This window comes from Gopherus flavomarginatus, chromosome 21, assembly GCF_025201925.1.
Source record: "Gopherus flavomarginatus isolate rGopFla2 chromosome 21, rGopFla2.mat.asm, whole genome shotgun sequence".
Lineage (NCBI taxonomy): Eukaryota > Metazoa > Chordata > Testudines > Testudinidae > Gopherus > Gopherus flavomarginatus.
Genome location: NC_066637.1, coordinates 4875034 through 4891050, shown reverse-complemented (window position 1 = coordinate 4891050; position 16017 = coordinate 4875034). Strand labels below are relative to the sequence as shown.

At 44.7% G+C, this 16017-nt stretch overlaps 1 protein-coding gene across 2 annotated transcripts in view; it reads right to left on the bottom strand.

The window, feature by feature from the left end:
• The window catches only part of TTC34 (tetratricopeptide repeat domain 34), a 42872-nt gene extending 28425 nt beyond the window's left edge, over positions 1–14447 (bottom strand). Inside the window, exons 1-4 of one of the 2 annotated variants that reach the window (XM_050931123.1) lie at positions 14361–14447; positions 10626–12292; positions 8891–9116; positions 3592–3784 (exon numbers count right to left, since the gene is read on the bottom strand). In XM_050931123.1, coding sequence (XP_050787080.1) covers positions 3592–3784; positions 8891–9116; positions 10626–12229 — 2023 coding nt within the window. In that variant the 5' untranslated portion in view covers positions 12230–12292; positions 14361–14447. The remainder of the gene's footprint in view (positions 1–3591; positions 3785–8890; positions 9117–10625; positions 12293–14360) is intronic. The other variant, XM_050931124.1, reaches the window with a different exon arrangement.
• Between the last annotated feature and the right edge of the window lie 1570 nt (positions 14448–16017).

Genomic DNA, 16017 nt, shown 5'->3' with positions numbered 1-16017 from the left:
ACTCAGAACAGACAATAATCCCATTGCTTAATATGCCACTAGAAAGTGTTCGGATGTCATGGTGCTGAGGGCGATATAATAACCTATATAGAAGAAGAGAGAACCAAATTCTCCTCTGGTACAAATGAAACCAGTGGTGCTTGGTCATTCACCCAGCAGAGATCCTGGCTCTCAGTTTGTTTAGGCTTAGAGTTTTGTTGAACTTCCATCTTTGCGTTCCATTGGCCCTCATTTTGGTGGGCTGTTGGTCAGTTTCCATTTCATGTTATTTCATTGGATGGCCACTGTTTTAGTCAACATTTGCCAAACTGACAACTAGCAAGACCTGCTTTTCAGAGCAATGCAGCAGGCTCACAAAGGTGACAGCTGCTCTTTTGTGGCTGTATTTATTTATTTACCAAACCCTCTTAGGTTATTTGAGGTTCCCTCAGAAGAGGGATTGCTTAGCATTCCTTTTCTGCATCTTTGTCCTTGAAAATGTCTGCACGCAGTTAAGAGAAATCCCACAATTGCTGTTGGTTAGGTTTCTGCTGTTTGTCATGAAATTGCTTTGATCAGACAGTTTGAGTTGAGTTTCCTAGGATACCTGGAAAGCTTCTCTCTAGTAAGTTATAATGGTCCCCTCTCCTCCTTCACTCATTGGTGGGAACTGGACCTGGACCAGTCAAAGGAAACAGTGTGGTGCTGCAGCCAAAGAAATCAGAGATGCTGTTGATATTTGGAACCAAACCAAGAGGGAATGACTTGAAAGCACTTCTCCATTATTCCCTAGCAAAGAGCAGCGTTTCTTTCTGGTGCATAGCAAAGGGAGACACATTACCCAATGTAGCTCCAAAGGGGCATGATATGGCAACTTACCCAGTATGGCCAGGCCCCAGCTAGTTAGGAGGACACCTCTGAAGGTTTAGTAGATATAACGTACAAGTGGCAGCACACTGGGAGAAAGAATATCCTGGATGAGAGGGGATACTGGGAGGCAGAAGCAGAGTCATTTAGCAGTGAAAGGAGTTGGTTGGATCAGATGGGATGGAATCAGAAAATGCACACTACTCTGCTTTGGATAATAACCCAGACAGGGTTGTCTCACTGTCTCCCCATATAATGCTGTAGGTCAAGACATGTGAATGTGTGATATTAGGATTCCCTTTCCTGTGATCCCAAAAAATCAATCATTTGGCTGTGAAATGTACAATATATTCATCTGAAGGTTGCAGAACATGAATCTCTCATTCATTCACACACCTTCTTCCTTTCAAAGCAATTTTGATAAGCATCTTCATGTACTAAGGATTGTGATCAATAACAGTGGTGCCTGCATATTGGATCCATTGTAAAAAAATTTTTCCTTGAGAGGTCAATGAGTGCAGCCTTTTGGACAGCTGCTTGGAGAGATATGCCAGAGGATGCCCATCTAGCAATTCCTTTTCAGTTACAAGGCTTTCACCCTCAAGATATGCTCCAAACTTCCTCACCAAATGTTATTAATATTTGTGGGGCTGTAATGATCCGCACCAATAAAAGACCATGTCCATTTCTTAACAAGCATCTGCACCAGCAAGTGGGAAGCTGATAAGCCAGAATGCACTGGCTGGAGAACTGAGCTACCTCAAGGCAATTAGCAGTTTTCCTTTTCTTTTCATGACTTCTCTTCTTCTAGATGCTACTGTCATAACATTTGCTCTGAGTGAAAGTCAGATTTCCATAAGAATAGAGTTCTGCTTAGAATGTGCCAGGGACGTTTCCAGATTAGCTCAGCCCCTCTCTTTGGGGAAAGCTGAGATAATGTTTCACCTCTAATGCCTACAGCCAGGTGGTGTATAACCTTTTAGCAAGGAATGCATCTGAAACACCCGCAAACTCATGGGAGCAGGGAAGCTCAGCAGTGAGTTAGCGGGATTTGGGTGGCATTTATAATATTTAGCATAGGTTAACACAGAGGAAACAGAACATATCCCATCAACATGATTAACATGGGAGGTTTCAGGGCACTAAATGGTTTAGCAAACTGAGAATGGGATGTGGAGCCCTCTCCAGCTACGTAGTCTGGCCCAGACTAGAACTAATCCAGAAGCCATTCCAAGCCACTTGCCATCTGTGTGAAACAAACCCTGTGTGAAACAAGGCAGTGATCATAGGGAGAAGTTTCAAAAGTGATTTTAGACACTAAGGACCCCACGTCAATAGGACTTCATTGTAAAATTTTCAAATGGGCTTAAAAGACATAGGTCCTTAATCCCACTGGTGAAGTGGAGCCTTAAACCCTGGGCTCCTCAGTGACATACTTTTGAAAATTTTACTCTATAAGCCAAAGTGACCAGAAGACCACAGCCCCAAAACACCATTACAATCATTTATGAGAACAGCCAGAGTGCATCAGAGCAATGGTCCATCTAGCCCACTATCCTGGCTTCTGACAGCAGATGGTGCCAGATGCTTCAGAAGAAATGACCAGGTGATCCATCCCCTGTCATCCAGTACCAGCTTCTGGCAATCAGAAGTTTAGGGATTCCCACAGCATGGGGTTGCGTCCCTGACCATCTTGGCTAATAGCCATTGATGGACCTATCCTCCATGAACTTATCTCATTCACAGGTTGACATAACTTCCTTATGTTTGGTTAAAACTTGCTGCCTATTAATTTCACCAGGTGACCCTTGATTCTTGTGTTTTGTGACCAGGTAACTAACACTTATTCACTTTCTCTGCACCAGTCATGATTTTATAGACCTTTGTCATATCCTCCCCTTAATCATCTCTTTTCTAAGCTGAAGAGTGCCAGCCATTTTAACTGATCCTTGAATTATTAATTACTTATTTTACAGTAGTGTCTAGAGGACCTCATTGTGCTGGGTGCTGCACAAGGACACAGAGAAACTGTCCCCTTATAGAGCTAGCAGTAGACATAGACAAGATGTGAGAGTGGAAAAAGAGGTGAAGTGACTTACCCAAGGTCACGCAACAGGTCAGCAGCAGAGCTGAGAACAGAAACCAGATCTCCTGAGTCTTAGTGTGCTGCCCTCTCTGCTAAGGGATGATGCCTCCCTGCTGCTAGCCATGGCTGGGTTCTGCAGGGGAATTTCCAGATGACCAGAATAACCAGCACGACTTTTCACAGAATCATAGAAATGTAGGGCATTTCAAGAGACATCAGCTCCAGCCCCCTGTGCTGAGGCATGACCAGGTAAACCTAGACCATCCCGGACAGGAGTTTGTCCAGCCTGTTCTTAAAAACCTCCACAACGTCCTTTGGAAGCCTTTTCCAGAGCTTTACTCCCCTAATATCTAACCTAAACCTCTGGGAACTACAGGGAGCCCAACCAACTAATTTCATACTGGCACAAAGTAGTTGTTGGATGTTAAGAACTTTGGTCATTGTCTATCTGGGCTACTTCAAAGCCAGTAACTTGGAGGAGAGTGATCATGGCATACAGAACCCTTCCTCTGATCCACTTACACCCCCTCTCTGCCCCTGTAAAGATTTTGTTTGCATTTTATCATCATATTTAGAGGGAAACAGAAATAATGGATGAGGATTGACGTCTGTCCACACACTGGCCTACTCCCACAGAAATAAACCTCTCATAAGCCTACCTGATGCAATGATAGCAAAGGAAAGGTTGGCAATAGCTTCTTTGACGTAAGTATCTCCCTGCTTATTCTTCAGGATGGTCATAGCCCTGGAGTGGCAGTGAGTTTGCATCAGCTTCCGATCTTCATCTTTGAAAATATCCATGATCAGCAGGAGGCAGGAACTGTCTCCGATTTGGATCACTTTCTTTAGCAACTTAACAAGGGCAGAGAAAAAGGGGAGGAGGGTTACATTGACATACATGGAAATCAGAAAGGATCAGAGGCAGCTGGACTGTGGGCACAGACACGGGTAAACACTCCTGAGTCTAACAGTCTGAGATTGAACTAGAGCAGTATTTTTCAACCAGGGCTCATGATCCCCAGGAATGGTGATAAAAAGCAGTGAGGGGTGGGGTGGGTCACAACGTGTCAACATTTTTATTTCAATTCTAAAGCAAGGAAAAAAAAACATTTTCCAAATAACTTCAGTGTAGCCCAAACCTTCGAAGTATGTGAGCTCAAATACGGGAGTTGTAACTTTGCCCCTTTCATATCCACACAGGAGAGCTTGCTGCCTTGCTCTCCTGCCAACCCTCACCCTTCAAGGTCAAGTATTCCCTGTCAATCTCTTGAAACACACACAAAAATAAATTTGATGGGCTTTGCATTGCTGTGGTTAACACACTTTTTACTTTCCTCTTTATAATAAATGTAAAGGGGAGGGATGACATAAAAATGTTTGACTTTCCCTAAGAGACTGTCAACCTGGAAAGGTTGACAAACACTGAGTGAGAAGGATCTCCAGTCTCAAAGTAGACTCCACATCACGAGGAAATAACCAGTTTGGCAATACAATATTTGGGCGTTCAAATGCAACAGCATGTTATTCTCAGGATAATCTCATATCCTAGAAGAACATGAGAGTAGCCATACTTTGGGTCAGACCAAAGGTCCACCTAGCTCAGTATCCTGTCTTCCGACAGCAGCCAATGCCAGGTGCTCCAGAGGGAATGAACAGAACAGGTGACCATCAAGTGATCCATCCCCTGTCGCCCATTCCCAGCTTCTGGCAAACAGAGCTGATGGCAGGGGCGGCTCCAGGCACCAGCACGCCAAGCGCGTGCTTGGGGTGGCAAGCCACTGGGGGTGCTTTGCCGGGCACCGTGAGGGCGGCAGGCAGGCTGCCTTCAGTGGCTTGCCTGCGGAGGGTCCGCTGGTTCCGTGGCTTTGGTGGACCTCCCGCAGGTGCCTGCCCGAAACCACGGGACCAGCGGACCCTCCGCAGGCACGCCGCCGAAGGCAGCCTGCCTGCCGTGCTTGGGGTGGCAAAATGCCTAGAGCCACCCCTGGCTGATGGACACCATCCCTGCCCATCCTGGCTAATAGCCATTGGTGGCCCCATCCTCAGTGAATTTATTGTGTTCTTTTTTCAACAATGTTGTAGTCTTAGCCTTCACAATATCCTCTGGCAAAGAGTTCCACAGGTTGACTGTGTGTTGTGTGAAAAAAATACTTCCTTTTGTTTGTTTTAAACCTGCTGCCTATTAATTTGGTGGCCCCTAGTTCTTGTATTATGAGAAGGAGTAAATAACACATCCTTATTTACTTTCTCCACATCAGTCATGATTTAACAAACCTCTATCATATCTCCCTTAGTTGTCTCTTTTCCAAGCTGAAAAGTTCCAATCTTTTTAATCTCTCTCTGTGCGCACTACTTTCTCTTGCTCTGGATGGACCATGAAACATGGAAACAGCAGACATTTTGAAATAAAGGAAGGAAAAATGTTATCCAAAATTCCAAGCTTTGGAGTAGATTTGCTTTGAATTTGGGGAGAAAGCTTGGGTTGGTTCTTATTAGAGATGGTAAAGAAAAGGGAAAAGAATTGTGAAAAAATTCACAACATTCAAAGAGAGCTGAACCAAATCATAATGGCCCCAAAGAGATTCGGTCTGATGGAGAGACTGGGGGAAGAATCTCAGTTACTTACCTGGACCACAAAAGCAAAAAACAAGGAATTCATGAAAAGTCATCAAAGAACCACCCCTGGTTAGTACTTTTCACAGCTGAACTGACAATTAGGGTAAATGTGTAGGTCCAATTATCACAACAGAGGGATTCTTCCCTCTAATGTCCCCTATGGTGCTGAAGGCCACTGTGCTGCTATCTTTTGGATGATAACACATAAAACCATCATTAAAGATCCCATTTACAGTATTCACAGGAAGAACAATGTTCTGGCTAAATTCCAACTCAGAAAAATCACATTTGGCTATGGTCAGTTCTCTGAACACTTTCAGCCAGGTACTGTATTGACTGTTCAAAAAATGGCTGTGCTCTGTTACATTTCGCCACAGATGAATGCATTTTAGTGGTGGGTGACATGAACTTCATTTCATTCGCAAAGGGCTTTTGGGATGGAAGGTTGCTGGGTAAAGGTCAGGTTATCTTTATTACCTCCTTTTAGAAAGTGTGCTTTCCATTGCACCAGAAAGGCAAGTTCACAACTTGGATAGGCATTTTTTCATATAAAACATGGCGCAAATAGAATAAAGAGGCATTGAAGTCAAAATGAATGTAATGATTTCAGATGCTCCCTTCCCCACACCCCTTAGGTACCAATTCTGATGAGAAAAAGCTGAACTAGGCTCCGTTCTTCACTGCCATATGCATGCAGCTGGGCATATGTAAAGCAGATGTCAAATCTCACCACTCCAGGATTGCACCTACCCTATACACTTCTGCAGTGATAGACACTTACTGCAAAACAAGTGCAGGTGGAGTAGTGCAGGCATGTGAGCTGCCACATTATGAGGCAGGTGGCAGTGAAGAAAATTTGCCACTGTCTTTCAGACACTGATCTTCAGGATTTTCTCAGTGTTTCTGATGGCTATCAAAGCTTGCAAGACTTGGAAAATTGTGGAAAGGAAAGAAAAACTTCCACAAGAAGTTTTATGCCATCAGTTTCAGAGTTCAAGTGTGATTCCATCATGGAATACGCTCCCTTGGGTAACATGTCCTGGCCAAAGAGTAAAGCAATGGATTTTCAACCACTGTTTTTGTGCACATCCAAAAGGGGGGAAACGTGGTGACTCCAAATAACAAGTACATTAAAAAGTTTGTTCAAAGTCAGACTTTCCAAGGACTATATGTGAACTCTGATGAGTGGTAGCTCTCACATTCTCAGCACATAGCACAGAATTTTTATACTCCACAGGGAAAAAATAACACATTTGGTTTGATGGAATACTTTTCTCCTTTTCATCTGGCGGATTTATTACACAGTTTAAAAATGCAACAGTGTCCTCTGCTGGCAAACTCCGGTCATTTAACTGTTTAATCTTGGCAGTTATATCTGCTTAGCAGAAATAAAAATTCTTGAATCCCTTCCAATTTAACAAGCAATCTCCTTACGCCCACAAGCATTTGTCTCTTTTATCCAAGGACCCCCAAACACTTCTGCTAGTGATATTATATTAAGCTGAATATTTTTTTACTCTATTTATATTTTAGTGGCACCTGCAATATGCTTGGCTCCACCGAGATCTGTAGGAAGACACACTTTCTGACCAGGGAGCTCCCATTCTAAAGCAGCAAGTCTTATTAATTATCATCACATTTGGATCAAATGAAATGCGGAAGTTACAGAACTTGTTAAAGTTCATGCAGCAAGTTTTTGTCCAGGAATCACAGGGGTCCTGACTCCTAGAGCTTTGCTGTAGCCAATAGATTCAGTGCCACTGCTACCACTGTGCATCAGATCATGGCTACTGATTTCCTCCTCCATACGTATATGTGCCACTGATGCTGTACATTGTTAGGAAGTTACAATGAGTGGATGTGGTTTTACTGTGGCAAAACACTTCTTCCTAGAGTTTCCAAACTTGGTTTCAGCGGGAGCTGTGTGTATGCAATGAACATGATAACCAGTCTGCAGGTGCTGAGAGAAAGATTCTGAATATCAACTTACCTTGGAACTTGAGTGCTCTTTAAGACAAGCCGTTACCTAAAACCAGAGAGGGGAAGGGACTTCTGGTTCTCTTAGTAAGTACCAACCAGGGTCAGAGCAAGAAATGGAGTTCTTTGTACCTCAACTTCCTAGTCACTCACCTTCCTGGTAGCTTTTCACCTGATGGGTCAAGTATTAGGTTTCCTAGGTTGGGTAGGTGAGGGAATTAGACATTCTCAGATTTTAGGTGAACGTAGGATTTAAACTGCATTTCTCAATCAAGGATTTCCACCTGTGAGTAGAGTGAATCCAGAGACTTGGTGGCAGACAGTAATTTTTTACCCATCCACTAGGGAATACATTTCATAAGATTACTGCTTTATTTACAGGGCCATAAACACAGACATGTTCTCTGCTTTTGAGAGACATGAATCCGCTAGCCTGTGAGATCCTAAAGTAAGGCAACAGTTTGCAGATCTTCTTGCTGCCTCATGTAGCCACCGGGAAAGAGTTACAGAGACTCATTAGCAAGACTAGGTAGCTGCAGAAGAAAGGCAATAGCTATTTCCTTCCCTTTTAAGGGAAAATTACCAATCCATCAATGATATTACCACCACAGCAGCACATTCAATCATGCTCTATCTAGTTAAAAGGCTCTGATGAAAGGTGTCATTAAATGCAATGTGATGAATGGGCTGCATTTGGTTGTGTCCTTGTACAGCCTGTGTTACAATCCAAGAGCTTCCCCTTCCAAGCCTGAGTTTGGATCATAAAAGTTCTGTTAGTGGCTGGGATACTTAAATCTAATTTTAGCTCTGAACTTCACCATGTTTCCAACCCTGAGTCTCCTGCTATGGAGTCTTACTGCACATTAGAGATTTTAATTTAAGAGGTGAGATGCACTTGACCAGGATTGTATTATTTTTGGTCACAATAAGAATGTTATCCCACATGTGCATGGCACTATTTGTGCCAAAGGCTCCACACTGCTGGGTGAAGGGACCTGTAAGTAGGTCCACTGTAACTAGCCACAGGGAAGTGACGAAGCCCTGGAAATTCATCTGAAGCTTTGCACTCCCCAGAATTAGAGTGGGTTGATAAGTTTTGAATTTGAAAATCTCCAGCAAGAAAAGGGACTAATTTTTCACCAAAATGTTCATGAAAGATTAACCCATTTCCCAAGCAGCTCGCCCCAGAACTTTGCCAATTTTCTTGTCCCAGATCACGACGCACAAATTGTTCATTTCTTGCAAACACCACTCAGTGCATACATACGGCATCCCTAACATCAGCCAGCGAGAACTGTGGACTCCCCAGTCATTTCACCCACAGGACTTCGTCTTGCCCGCATTGCCAGCCAGATACTTATTTACCTGAGTCCCATCATACAAGAAGCCTTTCTTCAGCTGCAGTAGCGCCAGCCTTGCCAGGATGGGAGATCTCTGGGGATTCCTAGAGAGGGCGACCAAGAGGATTCTGTGAGCTTCAACCACGCGATCCAGCTGGTACAAGGCATCGGCACCCAGGATCTGAGAAGCTTCATCAGAAGGGTCCAGCTCCATCAAGAGAGAAGCCAGCTGGTGAACCCCGAAAGCATCTCTGCATAAACAAAGGAAGAACTGCTTGTAGTTCTGGTGGAGCTTCTCTATCGGTCAGACAGTGCAACTGGCTCTGAATGAGCCCCGTACTACAATGGCAGCCAAATTTCACTGTCTCCAGCAACAGAGAACTTCCTGTCACTTAAACATTTGAGCCACATTGTAAACGTTTCATCAAATGCCTATTTGTAAATGAGCTTATAAGTACAGGTAAAAGCCTGGCTTCAAAAGAGGGTACAGGTCCATGATGGGGACTCCTAGACGCTATTCAATACAAATAATAAAAATAGTAGGTATAGAAAATCATGTATTATCTCAGTTGAAGAACTCTCTCCTGCTAAAAATTGCTATAAAACACTAACACATGTACATGGGAACAGCCTTGTTAGACACTCTCCCGCTTTAAGAACACTGGAGTGGGACTTAGGAGATCTGGGTTTTAGTCCAGGCTCTGCCATTGGGTGACTATGTGGAAGTCATTTCCTTTCTGTGCCTCAGTTTCCCAATTTGTAAATGACACTGACCTGCTTTGTAAAGGGCTTTGAGATCTACCAAAGCAAAATGCTTTATAGACTTAGCTATTATTAATAAGAGACCTCTCTAAAGTATCCCCAATTGTATAGGCCAAACTGTGCTCCATTTGTCACCAAATTTCTAAACTCATTTCTTTTCCAATCTTTAGAGCTGGTCAGAAAATAGTCGAGTATTTTCCAGGAATAATGTAGAAATAAATGAAAAAAATAGTGGTTTTGAAAATGTTTTACAGCAATTTTCTGTTTTTTTGGCTGAAAAACTGAAAACTGGAGACAAATGTTTTTGGTTTTCAATTCATCTTTGAAAAAGTCGACAATTTATAAAGAAATAAAATTTTTCACAACCCCTTCCACCCCTCCCCCCTGCAAAAAGCCATTTTTCATTAAAAAAATCAACTGAAAAATACAACCAGCTCTACTAATCTTATTTATAGCACCCTCCCTGGAAGAAAGTGGAGCAGAAGCTTAAATGGATTTAAATGCCATAACTCTGCTTTGATTTGTTTTTCCACTTAAGTGTTACATTCATTAATTTAGCATTGGACAATGGTACCAGACTGCCAGCCCTGGACAGGAACTTACTCTTTTATCCTCAAACCAAGTGCAGCACAGATAGCAGAAAATCAAGCCTCACCGTCAGTCATTCATCCCTGATCTGGTAGGACCTCTTTTAGAGAACTTAGGAGAGTTGTCTCCATGGCTCATTCAGTGCTTGAACTCTGCTGAGACTTCCAGTGAGGGGGCCTATTAGCACCAAGAATGACTGACTGTTTTGGTGATGTGGATATCTACTCCATGAGAAAACAGAGTGAGATCCCTCCATCTCATTTCATAAAGGACACTGAGCATCCCTCAGATGTTAATGGCTTTTTCCCACTACCAGTTTAGGCTGGGTTCCCACCAACTGGTGACCTAGACATGAAAGGGTCTGTATTCCATTCCCACCCACCTGAACAATCAACCCGCCCAGGCCATACCCTTCTTTTGTCAGGAATCCATTCAGTCCTGCTCCTTTCTTTTGCCTGAAGGCTGAGCTGCCTTTTGGAGATGTTTTTTTCTGGAGTATCTTCTGCCCTTCTTCCTGGAGCACCTTCAGGAGCAGCCCTCTTTGGTTCCAGGGCACATAGGACTTGACAGTGAGGATGGTTTCGTCTAATCTCAGTCGACAGGCAGTGATATAATCCAGGGCCGTGAGGTAAGGACTGCCACCCAAAATCCGGATAAGTCCCCGCCCGCACAGGGCTTTCACACAACTGTTGGGGTGTGGGGAGTCATGTTCAATGACTTTCTGGAAGTCCAGCAGGGCTTGCTGACAGTCACTGGTGTGGAGGTAACAAAACCCTCGCAGGACTAGGAGGCTGTTGTAATAAGTATTCTGGTCAGACTCCAAGAGGTGGGTGCAGATCTTCAGAGCACTGTTGACTTGCTTGCTCAGCAGTTGGCAATCTGCCAGTCGGACACTCAGCTCACGCCTGGACCCTGGGGCGATCTGAATGAGGAACTGGAGAGTGTGGATGACTGGGGAAAGCAGTTCTGTGCCAGCATCATCTCGGAGCTCAGGCCGAGTACGCACAGCTTCTCTGTAAGCCGCAAACTCTACATCCAGGACAGCTCTGGCCTGTTCTTTAATCCTCTCAGTGTCGCAAGATGAGAAAAGCTCATCGAAGTGCTGCTTTGCTTGGCCAGGGTTTATCTTGAAGGTGTCTGTCAAGTCCTGCATCATCTCCCGTGTCCGCCCACCTAAGGAGAAGTAAGCAGCGGCCCGGCCTAGGAGGACACCCAAAGCTCTCTCATCTCTGAGCTTGCTACCAGCAGATAAGGCCTCCATAACCTTGCTGTAAACTGCCACACACTCCTCAAATTTGTGTTTCTCATAGAGGTATGCAGCCTGTGCCAAGCATACCTGGATGCCATTCGGTGCCACGGCAATGAGGAAGTCATAACAGTCACCCAACTGGCTATCCAAAGCCCTGCTATCTGGACCCATCTCCCGATGCACTGAGAGGTAATCAGAGAAGGTCTGGATCACCAGTGGCAGGTGTTCCCTCTGCCTGCTGCACATATATGCCACCGTCTCAGCCCGGTGCATCACAAAAGCTTGGATATAGTCCACAACTCCGTTCCCAGATTGCGTCCCCAACAGCACCCAGGCCAAAGCCCTCGTCAGGAGCAGCTCCACTGAGTGTTTGGGATGAATGCTGAGCAGGGCATTGCACCGGCTCACCACATCTTCATAGCGCCTCTGCCTGAGCATGGCCTCTAGCTTGACTACAGAGGAAGCCAAGTTGTTGGGGCTTAGGGTGGATAGAAAGACTGCAGCTATTCCCACATTGAGTGACACAATGGCCAAGTTGTTGCAGTGTATCCTGGGAATGTGACTCTTGCCTGTGCACCACGTCTCCAGGGTAGCTATCACTTTCTCCCAGGGCCCCTTCCCAAGGGACTTTACTTTCTGCACTGCCAGGAGTGCACTGCAGCTGAATGCAGCCATGTAGAAAGCTGTGGCTAGCGGCAGCTCATCCATAGCTAGGTGCTGGTCCCCTTCCTTGCAGAGCTGTGTGGCAAGCTCCTGAGCTGACATTCTGAACACAGAGGCATTTACATCTTCAGCAAGTGTGGTTTCACACACAGCACTTTCAGGTGCCTGTAGAAAAGAAATTAGAGCAGTTAGAACTAAGCACATTGCCACAGCTCATGGGTATCCATTGTTTTTTCTAAGCCATCAAATTGACAGACACAAACAAGGGCCTCAGATGTTTTGAAGGTCACAGAGTCGTACAAAGAGCAAAAAAATTGGTCACTGAAAAGTATGCACCTATAACCAAAAAAAGGTCCCTCCCCAAAGAGCTCACGATCTAGGGAGATGACTGTAGACCTTGGGTGGATACAAGAATCAGGGGGAGCACAGAATATGCTACACAGATCTACATGTGGAACAGAGAGGAGAAATTTGCCCTCAGTATTTAATGTTGAATTTTGTTGTTAAATTCCATTTGACAACATATATGAAATATTTTCAGCATCAAGTATTGGAGAGGAGGAATTTAAACATACTTGTGTAATAAATAAACGTATCATTACTCTGCTGCTGTCTTCTAACTATCTCCCTTCCCCATCAAGCACATCTTTCTTTAGCCTCCAAACCATAGAGGGCTGTTCTCTCCTTTTCCCCAACCATGCTTTTGGACCCGTTGTATTAATTTAGATGGAACACATGGGCCCAAAGAGTCAAAGGTGTTAACATAATCCAGTCGCTGTCCAACATTAAACAGTTTTAAATGAAGTTTGAGGTTTGGGATGCAGAGACCTGAGCTTGGTAAACCCAACATTACAAATCATTTAAACCTTTTATGAAAGATACAGAAAGCAAGAGAAAATAGTTAAAGCATTGGAAAGGTAAAGTATTAAGAAAGGCTTTCATTTTTAACAATACCTCTTGCTCCCTTTCCTTTTGCTGGAGAGAGTTTTTAGAAGAAGCCACCCTCCCCATGTTTGACAGTCTATCAGGTGGTATCAAAGACGGCAATCATAGGGGAAAAGAGAAGAAATTAGCTGAGATGGGATGGAGCTGCTGTTATTGCTGCTGTTGTGAAGGGCCAATCCCGTTTCCTAAGAAGATAAAACTAGACAAATGCTCATGAAAGTGGAAAGAAAGGAACAGCAAAGCTGGAAAATGCAGCTTCTGGCTTTGGTATTGCAGGAAAACCAGGCCCAGCACATAGTCTTATCAGCCACTCCTGGCAAACAGCACCACGCCCACAGCGGAAGCCTTTGGGACATCAGTCTCGTATCTCACCCGAGAGACAGCAACCCGCCGCAACGGCACATCAGTGAACTAGTTCAGGTCTAATTTCTGAATCCCCAGCTCTCAATAAATTCATCATCCCTTATTGGCTTCCATGAGAACAGAGGCTACACAGCACCTTTTACCTGACCAGCAAGCGCAAAGATATATAGCCAGCTTTGGGCCCGCAGAAGAAACCATTTGGTGCCCTGTAGTTGGTGCCTTTTATAACTTGTTTCCCAAAACATTTGCTGCATCATCCAAACTGAATGTTTACAATTTTTTTTTTTAAAAAAGAGGAAATAAAGTGGATGCTCAGAATGCCAGTTCTTTGGTGCTGGGGCTGTCTTTTCATTTTGTGTGCGTGCAGCGCCTAGCTCAATGGGGGTTAATGTCCAAATGCCCTTCCCTGATTCAGGTGTTTGCTCTGTCCAACTCTGCTCTGATCTGTGCTCCTCCCATTCCTTTGTCTGACCCCCTCCCTCCTCACCCCACCTGCACCATCAGACTCCTTCTGACAGCTGGACGCTGGGAAAGAAACAACCACCCACTCCATTGCTTTGCCTGCTGTTTGCCATTCCTCAGACATTGTAGCTTTGCTGGGCACGCGGGGAAAGGGAGGAGGCAATTTGAAGCTTGTCTTTGTTTCTGAAGCTGGGGGGTTGGGTGTGTGTGTGTGTGTGGGGGGGGCAGACTATTGGCACAAGCAGTCAAGTCTGTGTGGATTCTCCCCAGCTTTGGGATTGGAGGGGATTGGGGAGGGGGGCTCACATTCTCTCCTCCCACTACAAAAAGGTGGGAATCTACAAAGGTTAGACAGGGACCAAACCCAGAGCGGCTCACTCCCCAGACAATGGGACAGAAGAGCAGAGGAAACAAAGGGCAGGGGGCCGGGGGAGAAGGGCACAAGCAGAGCCTGGGAACTCACGTCTGAACACGTTCATGCGGTGAAGGTGCAGGGTGATCTCGGAGATTCCTTGCGGCTGCACTCAGGAGAAGTGTCTGCTGCTGGGAGAGATGGGGTGAGAACTGGCTGGCTCGGTTCATCCTGCCACATGCCCTGTTACCCAGGAGACGGTAAACACTAACACAGGCTTCTGTTCCCGCAGGCAGGGGATTGCTGCACAGTGCAGGCACACAGGCCATGGCTGGCGCACTGGAGGGCTTGAAGCCTGAACTGCCAGATCTATCTATCTATCTATCCCTACACACCCCATCTATCTATCTATCTATCCCTACACACCCCATCTAACTATCTATCTATCCCTACACACCCCATCTATCTATCTATCTATCTATCTATCTATCTATCTATCTATCTATCTATCTATCTATCTATCCCTACACACCCCCTCTATCTATCTATCTATTGATCCTTTCAGTCCCTTCTAACCCTATGATTCTATCTCTTTGTCCTATTAGTCTCATGCAGTGTAGTTGTAGCCAGGTTGGTCCCAGGATATTAGAGAGACAAGGTGGATGAGGTAATGTCATTTATTGGACCAGCTTCTGATGGTGAGAGAGACCAGTTTTTACCTCACCCACCTGGTCTCAGCTAGACATTGCTGCTGGGCTGATGTAGCTATGCTCTAGCTGCAGTTCCCCCCAAAGGAGGTGCTTCGCTGTCATGGTAGAGGCATGTCATTGTTTCCCTTCTGCTCCCCATCTGGAGTCGGGTGAGACAGTGATGAAGTGGTGCCCAAAGTCATTCACCAGGGCTTTGCTAACTAAGCTCCCTGACATGGCAGCTCTACGTCGCAGAAGCAGCTCGCAATGTTATGGAGGAGGAAGTGTCAGGCCACAATACGGCACCTTTCTGCTGAATATCGCAAGGCATTCTGTAAATGTGGGTCATTCAAATCCCACAGGGAGTTGGCTTCCTAACTTTCTTGAGCTCCTATGAAGATGCCAGCCTCTGTCATTATTCAGGAAAAATACCCATTGCAATCAGTGGTGGGGTCTGGCCCATGAAAAATGGAGAGGGAACATCAAGATTTAGTCGAGGATAAATGGAAAAAAATTAATCATTTTTTAAAAATAAGGTTTTGTTTTAAATGTAACCATTTGGTCTCACCCAATATGACCATTCTTAGGTTCTTATGTTCATTCTCTGGCAGATTAGACTGAAAACACAGTGTGCAGTCTGTGGATGGGCAGCCAGGAAGCGAACCTGACATGTAAATAGAAAATGAAACTGACCATTCTATTTTCACTGTCCAAAATAGTGAAATGTGGAAAGGGAGCTAACAGATTCAATGGTGCACAATGGATTTTGGATGTTATTAGACACCAGTAAGGTATATTTTTCCAGATGTGGCTCGCCTGACAGTGCTCGTATAAACCAGAACTGATTCTGAAGTCCAGGTTTTCCTTGATCTGTATTCTTTGACATTCAGAGTGGAAAAAATTCCCTATGATGAATATAGATTTTTTGACAGTTTATTAAGAGATTGCCCATTACTTGGCTTTGATTACTTTCATTTTAATTACCCTAATGAGCCATCAAGAAATAATTTAGTACTGCTGTCACATCAGGCCATAGGTGATATTGCTAGGAAAGACCGGAAGGCATAAAAAGGAACAGT